The 17,714-nt window shown below is 42.6% G+C and overlaps 1 protein-coding gene across 1 annotated transcript in view; it reads left to right on the top strand.

The window, feature by feature from the left end:
• Window positions 1-1,025: 1,025 nt before the first annotated feature.
• RAB2A (RAB2A, member RAS oncogene family) overlaps window positions 1,026-17,714 on the top strand; it is a 44,156-nt gene continuing 27,467 nt past the window's right edge. Inside the window, exons 1-4 of the mRNA XM_037379397.1 lie at window positions 1,026-1,198; window positions 1,291-1,416; window positions 11,215-11,286; window positions 14,758-14,825. Coding sequence (XP_037235294.1) covers window positions 1,371-1,416; window positions 11,215-11,286; window positions 14,758-14,825 — 186 coding nt within the window. The 5' untranslated portion in view covers window positions 1,026-1,198; window positions 1,291-1,370. The remainder of the gene's footprint in view (window positions 1,199-1,290; window positions 1,417-11,214; window positions 11,287-14,757; window positions 14,826-17,714) is intronic.

Raw genomic sequence — 17,714 nt, 5'->3', positions numbered from 1 at the left:
CTGGTACAACCAGAATGGTAGACTTGTGAGTTCATATGAAGAAAATGTCAATGGCTCTTCAACAGTCCCACCAATTCACAGTCAACAAAGAGCTGAGCTGGAGGGTACCCCGACACATCACCAGCTGTAGCACCTGACTGGAGCAAGGTACCACGGTTACCACTGCCAGGCATCTCGGCATGGAACCAACCCACAGGCCAAGCAACCTCCGACTGCTCCAGGGCCAAAGGTCTGGGTACACGACATACTTCATCAAGCAGCTTTAGACTAAGGAAGACCTTGAAGTTTCTTCCAACTCACCAGTCCCACATGAGCTCTGAGTAGAAAGTCCTAAACACCAGCTGTGAACTTAGGCTACCTCCCTGGCTCATTGCTTCCGGTTCAACAAGAAAAGGCAGAAATGAAAAGGCAAAAACCCTTTCCATGGCAGAACTCACGCTCGTTAAGTGCTGAGAATGAACTTGTACAGAACTGCTCACTAGTGTTTAAGCTTAAAGGTGTCTCTAGCTCAGAGCTGGGCTCGCAGCCTTCGACGGAGCTAGTTTCCCTGGGTCCTTTAGCCAGAAACACCAGAGACACCTCAGCCAGCAGCGCTGGGCTTCAGCCGCACCCCCTGTACCTCAGCACCCCTGGCCCTGGTGCAAACCAGGAGCCCGTCAGCGCCTAACGACGGCCCGACTGCCTCCATCCCCCATTTCTCAGCCTCTCCCCGCAAGGCCGCCCTCGGGGGTCACCGCGGAGGAGACGCCGCCGCCACGACACCCCCCGGCCTCCGGGACAACGCACCCCGCCGCTTATTCCTCCCGCCAGGCGAAGGCAAAGCAGCAGCCCAAGGTCCCAGCAGCCCAAGGTCCCAGCAGCCGTTACAGCGGCCAGAAGAGGGGACCAGAGCCGGCCGGCCGGCCACCCCCTCACACCCAACCCGCCGCGGCCCCGCTCCGCCGCCATCCCGAAGCCCCGCCCCCACGCCGGCAGGAGGCGGCCGCGCGCCCCGAGCCAGCGGCTGCCTCAGCACTTCCGGGTCGGGGGCGGGGCGGAGCGAGGAGGTGGGTGCGTGACGTTGCCGGAGGGGTCCGGGGCCGCTCGGCGCCTGTTATTGTTCTCGCCGCCCGCTCTTCCCGCCGCCGCGTCTGCCTTCCCCGGCGCCTCGGGGAGCGGCGGGAGGGCAAGCAGCGACCGAGCGAGCCCGCCGGCGGAGGTAGGAGGGAGCGGGCGAGCGGTGCCCGCGGAGGCGCCCGGCGGGAGCGGGCCGCCGCCCGGTGGCCGTTAACCGTTTCCACCTCTCCGCAGCGCGAGCCCTGACAGCGGGGGAGGGGGCAGAGCGCGCGCGCGTCACGCAGGAGCGAGCGAGAGCCGGGGACCGGGCGGCCATGGCCTACGCGTATCTCTTCAAGTATATCATCATCGGGGACACAGGTAAGCGGCGGGGGCGGGAGGCGAGGCGAGGCCGCCCCGGGAGCGCGGGGGGGCGGGCGGAGCGCGGAGCAGGGCCTGGCTCCCCGCTCCCATTTCCGCAGTGCTGGCGTCGTCGACGTGGTGGCTCTGCGCGAGGAGGCGGCTCCCCCCCGCCTCTGCGCCGGGCCCCGCCCGGCGGCCTCGGCCTGCCCCTCGGCGGCTCCGCGCCCGGCGGCTTCGGCCTGCCCCTCGGCGGCTCCGCGCCCGGCGGCTTCGGCCTGCCCCTCGGCGGCTCCGCGCCCGGCGGCTTCGGCCTGCCCCTCGGCGGCTCCGCGCCCGGCGGCTTCGGCCTGCCCCTCGGCGGCTCCGCGCCCGGCGGCTTCGGCCTGCCCCTCGGCGGCTCCGCTCCCGGCGGCTTCGGCCTGCCCCTCGGCGGCTCCGCGCCCGGCGGCCTCGGGCCGCGCACCAGGCCCGGAGGCCTGACAGGCGCCGCCGGGCCTGGCTGTCAGGCCGCGGGGCAGTCGGGCCGTGTCACGCCCCTGGCTGCGGCATCTGGCAGGGGGAGGAGGAAGGCGCTGTCACCTCAAAACTTGTACCTGGGGAGTGTCCCTTATTTGCATCCCTGCAGAGGTGAGGCCTGAGAGGTGCCACATGCCATCCCGCCGTTTTGCGGTGAGGCCAAGACTACTGCTATGTGGTACATTCAGCTCAGGCCGCAAGGATGCCGTTTCCAGCCCCAGCTGGAGGTGCTGTAGCAAACTGTCAAGACATGCTGTCAAAGGCAAATTAAAAGCCCTGGTTCTTATCCACTGATTTACAGGAACTATTTTTTTTAATTACTATTATTGACCGGTGCTTCCCCAGATACTTCATGTCGCTTCTGGGCTCTCTTCTCATTTGCTTCCCACTTTTAAAAACTTGCTGCATTCGGTTTGTCATTGGCTGGTGTGTAAAATAGTAATGCTTACAAATGCTGGGAGCATAACAATATGCTGATAGGAATTGCTGTTTGAAGCCCATTTGCCAATATATTCTCTGCTTCCTTAGTACAGTGTGGGTATAAGTAGCATACTTGCATCAAACTGTTGTCAGGACAGGGTAACACATAGTTAACCATTGTGCCTGAGTATTGTGCATCTCTCTTGTTGTGTTCCTCATACCTGAATAAATGCTTTTTTTAATAAGTTTGATGACACAGCTGTCACTTTACATGCTATTCTAAAGAGGCCTCTGTAATTGTACTTCATACCTCTGAACCACACTATCACTAGAGTATAATCATACATTACACTTGCATTACACATGAGGTTGTTAAATACACTGGATGCAACTACTATGTGACTTTATTTTTTTTTTAAACCTACATTTAAACTCTAGAAGCTTTTTTAGGCTACTGCAGCAGCAGCTGTACTACAGATTAATCTTAAGAAATATCACAGCTGTGACAACTGTGTTGGAAGCATTAGGCTGTAGATGATGTGAAAACTCTGATTTTTTTATTGAGTATTTAAGTGAGTGACAGCTCGTTAAACCAGAGGACATGAGATTACCTGAGCAGATTCAAGGGAAGTAAGAAGAGTTTTGTCTGTCCAGGGTGATGCAAAATGGTAGGTGCAGGGTTCAGAGTGGTAGTGCTTCAGAACAGGTGGCCTATTCTAGTACATCTCTAAAAACTATGATTGTTAAAAGTGGTGCAAATGACAGCAGACAATTGCTTTATTACATTCATTGATTGTATGCTGATTAAATTTCTACACGGAAATACTCTTGGTATAATGGGGTGTGTTGCACTTTTGCATTTCAGTACCTTGAAATGTGAAATACAGAACAAATGACATTGTTTCAGCTGCTTAAGAGCCATATAAAGGAGGAGTGAGAGAGAGAAAGGAAACACAGAGAGGAAAGCAGCTCACAAATTTGTGTTTTGATGTTTTGGTTGGTTTTTTTTTTAATTTCTGTGGCTTTTATTGAGAGTTGCTACAGGAGGCTAACTAAAACTACTGCAACAATCATTCTTGAAGTGAGTTAAATATGCCAGTAGTGGTAAGTTGGTTTTGCTTTTATTAGATCTCCTATGAGCCTTGTAAGTAGGACCAAAGAACCAATCTATGTTGTGCAGTTTGTTGCCAAAGTGACTGATGGTTTAGGTGTTACTACTGTTCCTCAGACAAAGGCAGTTGAGCTCATAGCTCTCCTGATGGGAATTAGGAGTGGATTGGGAGTATCCTGTTCAGTTCCAGTGGTGGTCTGCTACAGCATTCCAACCAGTGAAGAGATGCCAGTGGCCTTGCAGGCCATGTAATTTTCATAACAATAAAGAAATTTATCTCTGGGACTTGATTTAGAGTATTTGGAAATGAATAGGCTGCCTGGTGACTCAGCAATTAGTTGTAAACAAACTGTAGGAGAAAAGTAAGGCAGCATCAGCTGAGGACAGATGTTAACATTTAGCTCATCTTCCTTTTCAGCACTGCAAAATGAAGTGGGTTATGCAAACCATAAAAAACCCAACAAAAAATGCCTGCAGTTATACAAGTTATACCTGCATGTATCTTCTCTGAATTGTGATTCCGCATGCTTTCATCTACTTAACCACAGGAATTCAGTATGATCTCAGTGTCTTAAAATGACAGCCACAGAAACTGACTGTGCAAGACTGCCTTTTTCTCAACAGCTCTTGTCCCCTTGCATTGCTTGCTTCATTGGTCGTTGACATTGTGACTTTTTCTTTTGCTGGTACTTCAAGCTTTATGAACCTGGGATCAATTCTGTTCTGGTTGTTACATTTTGCATAATTTAGAAAAAAATATTTTTTTTCCATGTAGTTAGAACTAGTTTAAGATCTGCTTGGTTTTCTGTTGTGGGAGAGACCTGAAATGGCATAGCTGTCTTTCAGGTGCTCAAGCAACATTGCCATAAATCTGCAGTTTTTACATTGTCTGGGTGGACAGTAGCTGGGGAATTTCATAGAGTCGATAACTTTAAGAGAAAAATTCAAGTATTATGGAATACTGACTGCTGTGAGAGTTAACCAGGAAAAATCTTTTGATCTGAGTATTTCCAAAACATTATAGGAGTTTGCAAATGCATTTAGAAGCATATGTGTTGCATTCTGCTTAGGGCTGTGTCTCCAAGACCTTTGACTTGGTTGTTGATAGTGTCAGTTTCATTTTGATTGCCTGTAGGAGTTGGAGCGTTCATCCACTCTTCCCCACACATCTACTTTTGGCCACCAGTTGAAGTCAAGATGGACTTTGATGTGAGCTAGGGTGAACATTTTTAGCACATGAGTACTGCCTGGTTTTACAGTTGATGGCTGAAAGTCTGTTGTTTTATTTCTTATAAGTTTGATATGTTTGATACGATAGTGAAACCTTCTTTTCTGCTTAAATGTTGTTGTTACTAGCAGTGTACCAGATGGGAATAATCTAGGAATGATAGGTGAGATTTCTGCGAAGACTAGAGCTGGAAAATTTTTTCCAGAATATTTAATATGTATTAGACAGGATTTCTTTATATTAGAGTATGTTTGCTAGATTCCACTAGAGAATGCTAGTGAACTGTAGTATACCAAAAATACTAGTTTTGTAATGGTCAAGTTTCTTGCCACCAACATAACTTGTCAGTTGTATTCCATCTAAATGTTATGATGAGTGTTGCTGCATCTTCCATGAGCAGGTCTGTATTCTGCTTTTCCTGCATGTGTTGGTTCAGCACCCCTCAGAGCTTCTTGCATAATGAACTTTCATTTGCCTTTCAATTTCAGCAGATAGTTGCTGGTTATAAACCAACAGTATCTCAAAGTAGTTCTTATTAGGGGAAGATGATGAAAGAAAATATAATTGCTTGGTGATCTAATTTTCCTCACTCTAAAGTAAGCTGCCTAGTCAACCATTTCACTTGTCTAGGGGATTCTCAAATGTTGAAATTAAGCAATTGAATTAGCTTTATTTTTCAGTCTTCCTTGTGAAATGTGTCTAGTATCATTGCACTTTGTTCTGGAACAGCAGCTGTTACTAGCTAGTGATGTGCATGACCAGAGCCTCTTGCCCTTATTTTCTCTAAGTATGTAACTACTTCTTAACTGAACAGGTTTTCATCCCATTAGAGCTGCTGTTGTCATCCCATGATAGCTTGAGAACTTTTTCATACTGAAAACCAGAGTACTGATCTGTACTACTTAAATCTTGCTTTGAGACCCTTTTGATGGTCCTTTGATCCCTAAAAGAGCAGATATTAGGTGTTGTATAAGTGTATCTTCTTAGCCTCTTAGATGTTAACTAGAATTGATAAATTCTAAGTAGATGCCTGTACAGATGATTTTATGAGACTGTAACTGTGCACCCTCATACTAATTTCTAACCTTTAAACCAAAACCACCCCACTAAAAAAAACCTGAGCAATGCTTCCCTCCCCAACTTTGGCTAAAACAATTTTATTATGAAGGGCTGGCAGTTTTCTGAGTCTTCTGTGATCATCCAGGACGCAAAGAGATTTTGTATGGACTCATGTAGTTTTATTTTGTTTGGAAATGATTTTTATTTAGTTTTAAAACCTGCAGTTAGCAGTTGGGTAGTGCCATACTAGATGAAATGTGACAGAGCTGAACAGTTCCTTTCAGTTTGTAGGTCTGCACAAATTTTTATATAGAAGGGAAAACTTACATCATTGGCTCTTGTAAATAATTTACAGCAATGTCTGCTTAAGTATTGAAGCTGAATTTAAAGAGCTATAAAGCCATTTTTATGACATTAATTTTCCAAAACTTATGTAGCCATCGTGAAGGATTTTGGAGGTTAATTTTCTTCCCTTCTTGCCCATGCTTATGTTGGTATGTGAAATACCTTTGCTCTATAACTGACAGTTTGGAATGTTGTAGTTTGTTCTTCCTACTAATTTAAATAGAATTTTTCCATTTGATGTTAGTTTTGACTAACAGATAACTGGCTGAAAAGAGGTTAAGAATAATCTTTGCTTTAGGTTAAAGTCTCATTATGCTTAGGCCTGTGAAAGGGTAGTACTGCACTTCAAGTTGCATAAAGATATTGGGAAGGAAGGAGACAGGGAATGAGCTGTGGCTTGTGATAGCAAAAGGGCTTATGAAATATGTGGAAGCTGTGCAGACTGCTAGAAAGAACTACAAGTACCTCATAAGCCAGGTTAGAGGTATATATCTTGTGTTATTTGTACTATTTAATTACTTGGTTTAAATCTGAGCTGGTTTTATAATCTATATTATTTGAGGCTTCATCACAGTTTGAGACTGTCCTCAGCCTATTTAAAGATTTATTTTTGTTTGTTTTCTAAAGAGATGTAACAGAAGTAGGAAACTTGTTTCAGCTCAGTTGGTATTGGGACTTTAGTATCATGGGCATCCAAGCTGACATAGTTGATTACACATGAAAGGACTTACCTTGTGGTGACTTTCATAGTCTGCCATGAGCTAAACCAACCCACTAATGCAGTAGAAACTACCTACTTTTTGGTTAACTTTTTACTTGGTGGCTGAGTCAGCAGAGTTGGCCCAGGGAAGGGCTTTCCAAAGCCTAGCGTACTTCCAAGGGAGGAAACAGGACCTAGGAGGATCAGTGAGAGCAGGATATCAAAGGGGGAGTAGGTCTTCATCTCTGTTGGTGGTGAGCTGATTGATCACCTTGTCTTGTGAAGTAACAATGACAAAAATACAGTTCTGTGAGATGGCTGAGTTAATTCAATATTTATCCACCACCAGAATGGGTGGACTTGGTTACCACTCCTTGTCTCAGCCATGAACTTCTGCTTCTTAGGCTGTCAACATCAGTGCTTGTCTGAGAGAGCCAGTTCAGCTCACAAAGGTGATCTATAAAATAAAACCAAGCAAATAGTAGGTACGGTCAGAAAAGTGTAAGAGCTGTTTTGAGTAAGGTGAAACTGTGTGGGAAGGGCTGAGCATACCATACCCATCAGAAGCAGCTAGCAGGTTAACTAAAGAGACTTGTCTTCAGGATTCAGTTTTGATACCTAGGTTGGGATGACTGCTACTGCAGTTCTTTTCCTCTGCCACCTTTCTTGGGCTATAGTGGTGCTTCTGTGAACAAGTAAGGAAATTATCGTAACTCCCTCTTCCCTCCTTTTTTGAGACATTTTTAGTTTTGAGCCAGATCAACTTTCCAAGACAAACAAACATAAGTGGAAGGAATACTGATGAGTTTTGCTAATGGTAAGAAAAGCCTGGAAGTTTGCCTCATGTTGACTAGTGCACCTCTGACTTTGCAGCTGATGACTGAGCTTTCCTTGCCCTGTTCACAGGGAGTCACAGCAGCTGGAAGGGGAGAAGGAAGCAAATGAGCTGTCTTAGCAAGAGCCATTTAACTGGCTCAGCTGTATCATCCCCTGTGCTGTGGTTGCAAAGCTGCTTTTTTTAACTGCCATGAGCATAGCCTGGTACTGAAAAGAACAACCCTTCCCTTTGATATGTATTTTGTAGCCCTAGTCTCATGCACATAATAGTGTTTTGGGTGAGTGTAGTTTTATGCTGGATCTGTTTCTTGGCTTAGCTCACTGCATAACTTGGTGAGTGAGAAGGGAGAGGTTAGCTTTACCACCAAACTGTTCTGGCTTGCTAAGCAGTGAAATCAACACTGGTGTTGATGTAAGGAGGGGGGGAGGCGATGCATGGCTGGGCCAAGGTGGACAACAGCAAAGCTCTGGCAGCCGTTACCTAGGGAAACTGACTGTAGAGTGGCACCCAGATAAAGAGGAGACTTAAGAGAGGCAGAGGAATTTGGAGAACCAGCTGAGGTTTGGAATTCAGAGCCAGAGGGTAAAACTACTGTAGCACAAGTTTCACTTCCCATCACTGTTTGGGTACTAAAAGTGATGAAGGGATCCTGGAACAGGCACTTGCAGGGAAGCACACTGCTCCCCTCTGAGCATGTAATCCATTGTTTTAATTTGTTCCTAAGCAAGAGCTTTTGTTTACCATGGTTGTTGGTGAAGTGTAACCAAGCTCTGCTTATTTCTTGTTTTAAAATACTAAGATTTTTTTTTTTTTCTCTGGGGGTGCTTTATCTGAAGCTGTATTAAAGTAATTGTGGCAGTAACATGGAGAATGAGTTAATAAATAACTGAATCTGTCCTTTCTGTGTCTGCAACTGGCTATCATGAGACATGCTCAGCTACTTTTCCCAGAGTGTCTGCCTCATTTCAGGTATGAGATTTACAGTGCTAAGTGAATGAGATGCCTGGTAAACAGCCACTTTGCTCATAGAGTGAGTTAACCAGCGTAGTTACTTTGAACCATCTGTATGCCATGGAGTTAGTGGCCATGCAACTGTTAATTGATCTTAATTAAGCTCCAGAACCTGATACAGGTTCTGGGCTGTGTCTAACATAGTGCAGCCTGCTCAGGCTTTGCAATTGAATGGTCCACAAACTATTCTCATAAGAACTTCCCTGTTAAAAATGATAAAATTAAAATATTACTATTAAAAATAGGCAATAAAATATTTTAAACCTAAACTTAATAGGTGCTGCAGCTTTGTTTGCAACTTTTTGAACTTCTTTTTCAGTCAGGGCAGTACAGAACTTAGGGCCTTCCAGGTGTATTTTGCTGGAACGTTCTGAAGTAGCAGGAATGGCATTAAGACAGAAACTAGTTAATTTTTCTGTTTCTGGGTGTGAACCCACCACTCTGCAGTCTGCTCCTAAAAGGCATGCTGCATAGAATTAACTAGAGGTGTAGTCATCTTGTGCCAGTTTGAGACACAGCTTGCATCAAAGGGCTGTGCTCATCTGTTGTCTTTGCTGTGTTGATGCTAGTGTTTGTATCTCCTCTTGAACCAACACGCTGGTCACTAGCATTACAAGAAGAAATACCAGATTGCCACTTGAGAGCTAGTGCTGGGACATGTAAACAAGTGTCACTTTGTTGATTAGATTTTGAAATGTTTTTCAAGTCTTTGTAAGATTTGTGCAGGAATATTGGGTAGCTTTGAGGTTCTGATATATCCAATGATACTGAAATCACTTTGTTGGGTTAATGATAAAAGCTATTCTCCATTCTATTTCTGGTGTGATTTATAGGTTGTTTTTTGTAAGCGGGATCGTGATTATCTTCGGTGATGGGGCTGCTGTGTGTCATTGGTGGTTATCTGTGTATATAAGCAGTGTTCTGTGAGTAGAAGATACTACTATTTTAAGATTAGTTTTGTGTTCTCTGTCCCTACAGCTCTAGTATTCTGCCTGTCCTTCTCCCTATTTCTTACCTCCAGCACTCTCCCCCATTCCTTATCCACTTCTTATGCCCACAGAGCTTGCTATCATAAGCCAGAGAGCTACAGGAAAGAGATGTTAAGGCTAGTGCTGCAAGCTTTGCCTTGGGCTGCAGTTCCATGCCACTCTAAGCTGTTGATCTGCTGGCTGCTGCATTTCTCTGCCCTCATTTGAACTAACCCTCATGCTTGTCTGACTCTGCATTAAGCTGTTTCTGTTTGTTTTGTCACTCTTCTTGTCAGATCAGCGTGCTAACCCAGCAGACAACTGCAATTGCTTCAGAACTAATCTAAGCCACGTGAAGAAATGGGCACGAACGTGCTGTAGGGGAGAGAGTAGGGACAGCAGCACCAACAATTGGCTCAGGCTGCTGGAATTGCTACATCACTTGGGATATTAATCTCAGAGTGGCATCAATTTGTCGCAGCTCATTTTGTAACAAAACTAAATGCAGGTCTCCTATTAGGTTTGGTTGAAACTGGTCATAGTTTTTTAAGACCAAAATGACAGATGGGCAGTGATTGCTATTGTGTAGGCTTGCTTTCCTCATGAAACCATACTAAAAATCTTGTTGAATTTAGTAGTAGAAATATCCATGTCACTATATGCAAACCTCTGTTATGCATATCTTGTGTCTTGCAGTATGGTTCTTTTCCTTATCCCTTTGTTCAGAATTTAAATGTATGTAAACCGAAGGTATGACTGTCAAGTTTTAAAAGGCTGAAAATATGAAATATTCCAGAACAGGAAGAATGACCCCTCCAAGTAAAAGAACAAGGAAAAAATAAGAGTAAACAACAGTATTATGTTTATAAACTTAGATAGTTAGGAGTACTTCTATTGACTGCATTAACTTTTACTTCTCTGTGCTTTCACATACAGAAGAAGTTGCCCATTTGCTTACCATTGTCCATGTGATGTGAAGTAGTTAATCCGTTTGGGTTGGAAATCAGGATATCTGAGGGGAACAATGTGTTGTCTGGCTGGCTGTAGTGTGAACTCAGCTGTTGCCAGTTCTGCTGGGACTATTTTTTGGCCTGTTGGGAACCAATGGGCAGTGGCACATAGTGATTCTAGGCAGCCATATATGTAGTGCTGTTACCTCAGCTGATAAATTAGGAGATGGGTGAGAGTGAGGTGTTGTGGAGGACCTAGTTTGCTTGGAAGAAGGCTGAAAGTGTTGAAGGGGAAGCAGATGCAGGGTTGTGAGGGGGGTAGCAAGACCTGTAGTTACAGTGGAGAGAGGATGTGAAATAATACTTTGAAGGTCTGTTAGGAAATATATTTTTTTCTACTTAATTTTAAAGGCAGAAGTACGGTTTTGGAAGAAGAATTAATTTTTTTGGTTGTTTTTGAAAAATACTACTTTGACTTTAATGTTTCTGGAACTTTAAAAGCTGTTGTGGTATGAAAAAGTTACACAGGATTCAAAGCAGGTGAAATCTAGTATCCCAAGTTCTAATAATGAGTTTTAAATAATATATAACATAAATAACTACCTATTGGTTCTTAACACATGTTTTTAATTTGCTTAAAACTTCTTTATTTTGGTTGTTTTTCTTTTAGGTGTTGGGAAATCATGTTTATTGTTGCAGTTTACAGACAAGAGATTTCAACCAGTCCACGATCTCACTATTGGTAGGTCTCTTTTGTCCTCCACAGTGCTAATGGTTAAGCAGCCATGGTACCTCAGCATGCATTTATGAGTTTGTTGTGCTGTAGTAATGTAGAATTTGTGCTGTATTAAGGTAGCAGTGAATCTTTAGCTGATCAGTATTTGTTAGCTAATAAAGCCAAGTGGACATCTTTTTTCTTACTGGGAAGGTACAATGTGAAACAAAATTCGTAGCTATAGTATCTTCAACAGAAAAGCTAAAACCTCGGCATGGAAGGAGAATTGGCTAAGCTTCACATACATTGATGGTGATGCAAATGGCAGATATTTCATAGAAAACAGAATATTAGCCTAGCCACAGAATCTTGAAGACAAGTTACAGGTAAACTAAAGCACAATTAACCTTAAAGATAAATAAACAGATTTACGATTTGGGAAGACTAACTTCTGGATGGGGAAGGATTGAAGTATGAAGGTATTCACTGGAAGGGACGGGGGTGTTCTGCCTGACTCCTCAATTGAATGTGGACCATTTGTGTTAGGTATGATTTGATACTGATAACTAGGGGAAATTAATACATGTTGACAGAATGCATTGCCTCTGATCTAGCTACAGTAAATGATGCAAACTTCTTTCCACACAAAATATGAGGAATAGTGTGGGAATTTTGTGGGCAAGCTTAGCCTTCAGATGAGTGAAACAGTGAAACCTGGTAAGCATAACAGATGCTAGTCTCTGATAAGGTTGCAGAACCTTTGAACTTCTTGATGTTATTTCAAGGAACCTATCAGCTCTAATCATGATGAGCCTTGCACAAAATGTATCCCTAGTCTCTATTTTTAGTTTGTGTCCTGGAATAGGTGGGCTTCCTGTGTTTGGGAGTACTGAAACAGATGATTGAAATACAAACAAATATTCTTCATGTAACAGAATGTATCAGGTGGTTTGGTTATGGGTTCCCTTTCTGTCTTGACATTCCTCCCACACCTTGTGCGTGGCTGTCTTTATATAATTCAAATTCTTCAGCTAACATCAGTTTTCAAATATTTCTGAGGTCTTAGCAGCAGATAGGCTGGCTGAATAAAGAGCCTGAGTTCTTTAGGGAGGCATGAGTTATTGTCATCTTTTCTTCTTTGGGCCTGCCAAATACATGACACCTTATATATCACTTACGCTTTTGGCAGTCCTGTCACATCAGCAAACTGATCGGCTGTGGGAAACAGCTTCACTTCAGCAGGGTGGTTGTAGTACCAGGTCTTTTGTCTGGTGTACAGCTAGATGAAATCTGGGAGCAGGAATTGAAGCTAGTGGGATGAGGACATGAACCTAGCATAATGAGGGATATTAGAAATGGAGCATGGAAAGCTGCTTGGAAAGGGCAAGAAGGGACATAGGCTGGAAGCAGCCTCCTTTCGCTGAACTGAGAGGGCATGCGTGTGTGTTTTGGTCAGGAGAGTGGTTCTCCCAATTACCCAAACTGTTTTAGAAAGACAGAAATAAATAAAGAACATGGGTTCTAAGTTGTATGAGTGCCTATACAGGGCGAGGTGGGATGGGTTGATGTTAGTTACCTAATGTGCTTCCTGGGAACCTGTAGGTTCAATAAAAAGGCTTGTGTTACATAGACTAACTCTTCTTAATATGATACAATGGTTTTAGCCCATGGGAGTGCAGATTTTATTCCTGCTGTGAGCAACTCTGTTAGAGGAGAAGGGAGACTGAAACTGGACATGTGGAAAGAAGACTTTTCATCTAGAGTTGTGCAAAATTCAGCCCCAAATTTTAGTGTAGTTGGCCTAAAGTGTTATCTGTAAGATTTAAGAAATTCAGAGAGAAACGCTACCTTTAATGAAAACTGGGGGGGGCGGGGCGGGGGGGGCAGTGGAGGAAAAGCAAAAAAAAAAAAAAAACCAAACCCCAACACCACACACACCCACACAGCCCAAAAAACCAAATCCAACAACAAGAAAACACACACCCAACCGTAAAAAACTCCCCACAACATTTGTAGGTAGAAATGGATGACAAAAAGACACTGTAAACATTCTCTTTGGTTTGCGTATTGCCCTTAGGACATGCCCTTACTGTAAACCTGAGCCTTTTCTATTCCTTCTTTAAGAGGACAGGCTTACCATCCAACTGTGTGTTTTTTCAAATTCAGAATTGTCTCTCAGCAGATATTTTGATGGAACCGAATAAATACCCTTTTAATTTTTCTGTGGGGCTGTTTGTGGAAACTAAACGTTCAGGATGATTGCTGGATTTGAATCAGTAGCTCTGTATGTGCATTTTGAGATCAAGTAACAGCTGCAGTGTTGACACTTGTAGTAGTCAAAGGACCTTCTCCTGGCTTTGCAATCAACTTCAGAGAAAGCCTTGTCATTCACCTGCTTCCTCCTTTCTGCCCCTCCCCCTCCATTCTTTCAATTTGTTTGTGTACAGTTCCTGCAAGTTATTTGCATGCTAAAGAGAGCACCATGTTGTTTGGCCCACTGCTCTTATTTGGCCCTTGGGGAAGGGAGAATAGTGGTTCCTACCTGCCCCTTCCCCAAAAGTCATTCTGCAGAAAGCAATGCTGCCCCCCAAATGTTCTAAATAAGCTTTTGCAGAGACATTTGGAATACTTCATAGCAGGTCTGCTTAATTGGAAGACCTCAGCCCAAATCTAGACAGTGACCAATTTTAGATAAAACTTAACCTACCAACTCGATCTTTGCTTCATATATCCATTATTTCAGAAAAAATACAGATTAATGGAAACTTGATAACCTTTGCATATGTCTGCTATCTTTACACATCTGTCAGATTTTAACTACTGTAGTAATAGCCTCAATGTATGCTTAATTTAAAATATCCTAAAAATGCTTCAAGTGATGGTACAAAAGGCTTGATTTTTTTCCACTGAAGAAATTCCTTTTTTATTTGAAACATTAATTTTTCCCTCAGTTATTAAATTTGATCTTTAACTAGCTAGAATTTTGGAAGCCCTTTATTTTTGTATAAAGGCAGATGAGTTTTAATACAATCATAAAATTTGTCTTGTTGAAGGTGACATTTGTATAGTCATTAGAATACTTTATTGATAAAGAATTGTAGGTTTAATTTCTTCTAAACTGGCTTTAGCGATCTATCCTTGGCAGAGTGTTAAAGTAACTGTGACTCTTCAGCTTCCTGTTTGCATGCAAAAGCACATGTTTATCTCCCTCTGATCTAGAGCTACGAAATCATCTGGAAAACATTGTAGGAAATGCCTCCTTGGCACTTGCTCTAATTAATGCATTTTTAAAGCACTTGGAAAGTAACAGTTTTCTTCCTTCTGGAAAACTTTCCAGCTCTTTCAAATAGCTGGAAAATTAACGAAAAGCAGATTGTGAAAGGAATTGTTTCCTACAAATACAGTGTTGAGTTAAACTTACATTCTTGCTGTTATAGTACTTGATATTCTTCTCTCTGACACATGCTAATAATGTAATCTTTTCTAAAATCTATTCAGGTGTAGAATTTGGGGCTCGAATGATAACTATTGATGGAAAACAGATAAAGCTTCAGATATGGGATACGGTAAGTAATAAATCATAGAAATTATTTAAACATATGGCTCTACTAGCTTTCCCTTTGTTCTGGGTAAGCTCTATCATCAGCATCCATGTGAAACTGTACTTTGTCTTGCAGCTTTCTTTGGCTTCTGTGAAAATTAAAAATTTGCTAAAATTTCCTTTTTTTGGAGTGACATATTCTTAAAACTGCAGATTTCTGCTGTTTGCACTGTTTAACTTCCTTAAGTAACACTCAGATTTGTAAGACTGGATGTTTTGCCTCACATTTTTTGTGGAAATTTTCTATATTATTAAGAACTTGTATTTCTCTGGATAGTCTTTCTCTGTGCATTCATGCCAGGTGTGGTTAATATAACATCATGTTGGGAAATTGTGATGTGTCTAGTAGCCTTAATCAAGAATTCTCTAGAGGAAGTGTTTGCATTTCTGATGTAGAAGAAAAGATATGGCTCACTGTTTTCACAGAAGACTTAAGAACTCAAGTTCACTATAATCATGAAGATAGTAAATACTTCAGAAATCAAGAAGGGATTGATAAAAGCTTAAAGTTTAAAAAAGTCTGCCAAAATCCAGACTTTGACTTTTGTGGGGGCTCAGGTTAAGAATATACCTTAGCAAAGTCAGCTGTTTTCTTGTCACTTTACCACAGAGCAGTTCTACCTCAGTGCTCAGCGTCTACACTTGTGATGGCTTTAAGATGCTCATACTGATAGCTATGTCTTTCAAATGTGCTTAACTGTTCTCTAAGGCAGGGTTGTCTGTTTCCTTTTCCAAGAGCATTTTAGGATACCTTTAGAAACACATGCATGAGCCATAGCCTTGTGTATGTGCTTTTTGGTATAGCAAATTAATGAAGGGAGATGCACACATGCAGGGCATGCATATATGAATGTATGTGTACATAAAAATGTAAACAAATGCAATATTTTAGCTGACTTCATAGGTAAGATTTAAAGTACCTTACTTATTTTACAAGTTAATAACTTGAAATTGCATCTAACACCTGTGCCTCCTTGGAAGTTCTCTGTGAAAATGTATAGAAGAGTATGGTCAGATTGTACTTACAGTTCTGATCTTGAATGCAAGTGTGTTGAAGGAATAGCAAAATAAGAAACATGATGAGGTAATTCTCGAGATACCTACAAGTGTTAAGATACCCAGAGATGTCCATAATGACCAGTGTTACTGTGTCTGTAATTGTGTATCTGCATTGAGCATTTCCTGAATTTCTTTTTCTCTTAGTAAAAACTGCTAGCTGTTAGTGGTGCTATCTCTGTATTTATGAAGCTGTAACAACTTCTGTTTGATAAGAGAAGGCTTTTTTTACCCTGTGGCTAAGGAAACTTGTGAGTTATTTGCTTCCAGTTGGTGCTTACTGAGTCACAGCACCATCACTTTTCTGATTTAGCACTAGCCTTACATACCTGGTTTCAATCCACCACTGAACAGGAAGCATCTTGAGCGTAGATGTAAGAAGAGGAGAACTGGATAAAATTTCTTTTGACTGCTTAACAATGAAATAAGGACTTGCTTTCTTAAGACAATCACGTTTTAATTCAGATTTTTCTGGCCAGATATTTCTATGCAGTGGTCCTCAGTTTGTGTTGTCTTCAGCCAATCACTGCAGCTCCAAGGAAAGGTATTATCTTGATAATGGGGATATATGGAAGCTGCAGTGTACCTCACTGTGGGAGTATGTTGTAACCTACGGGGCAACTGAAGCTAACACTGTTGTATGTATGTGAGATCTATTTGTGTGCTTTTCTTGTGTTGTAAGTCAAGAATATTTGACTTTGTCATTAGCATCTTAGTTTGGATCAGGAGTGTATTACGGGAGTTAGCTCTGCTTTCTGCGGTCTGGTTTTCATGTGGGAGTACACAAACTGAATTCCTTTCGGATAAGGCCAAACTGGAACAAATCAAGGAATGCACGTATGCCAATTAGAAATTGTAGTCCAGTATTTCATCCTGTGAGTTGGTAGTTTAGTAAAACTAGTTTGTTGCAAAAACACATACAACACACCACCACTCAAAAAAACCCTAAGCCACCACTACCAAAAATTCAAAGCCCACATTCCATGACAGATACTCAGTGTGGCCGTTGCATACTTAGCATTAGCTGTTGCAGTCTTTGCTCTACTGCTGATCATATGTCTACACAAGCAAATAGTGTGTCCCGTTGTTCTCTTGAAGCTGCAGGCTGCTCCTGATCTCCCCACTGCTGGGCTCTGCAAGCTTGCTATGTGTGCTGTGGCATGCCCAGGTTTTTAGGTCTGTGAGTCGCTGGGTTTCACTTTTCCTTTCTGATGCGTTTAGGTCAGTCAAGGGGAGTGCAGGTATTGGAACAAATTGTTCATTTGTCTTGTCCTGTGTCTTTAATCTTGGTAATGGCTTTCAATAGTTGGATAGACTGAGAGATACTTTTGTCAAAACTGGTTAGTTGGTAATTGCCAGCTACGAGAAGTTAAGCTACTCTTCTGTGGAAGTGTGGTATTTGAGCTAGTGCCAACTTCAAAAATAACTTTTAGAGAACTAGAAGTGGTCTGTAGAAGCTGGTAAGAATCAAAATACCATTCTGGGAGCTGTTAAGCTTTGTGAGTTTAGACAAGCTGTGTAGATGAGGCAGTTTGTCTCGTGGTAGTGTAACACTGAGAAGTATTAAAATTGCTTCTTCTCAGAAAAAAATTCATTGTTGTAAAGAGATACTGGGCTTGTTACCAGGCTGAGTCAGTAGCCATCATTTTGTCATTGAGGGGGACGTTCTGTATTGTATTAACTATTACTAACAAGTCATTGTTGATGAGAAAAAAATAAGCAGTAGTTGAAAGGGGGAATTTAAGTTCTGTCAGACGTTGCAGGGGGAAAGATCAGTGATGATACTAAGTAATACTAC

Source organism: Falco rusticolus, chromosome 3, assembly GCF_015220075.1.
Source record: "Falco rusticolus isolate bFalRus1 chromosome 3, bFalRus1.pri, whole genome shotgun sequence".
NCBI lineage: Eukaryota > Metazoa > Chordata > Aves > Falconiformes > Falconidae > Falco > Falco rusticolus.
Note: the sequence above shows the minus strand (reverse complement) of the source record. Positions and strands in the feature narration are given on the sequence as shown.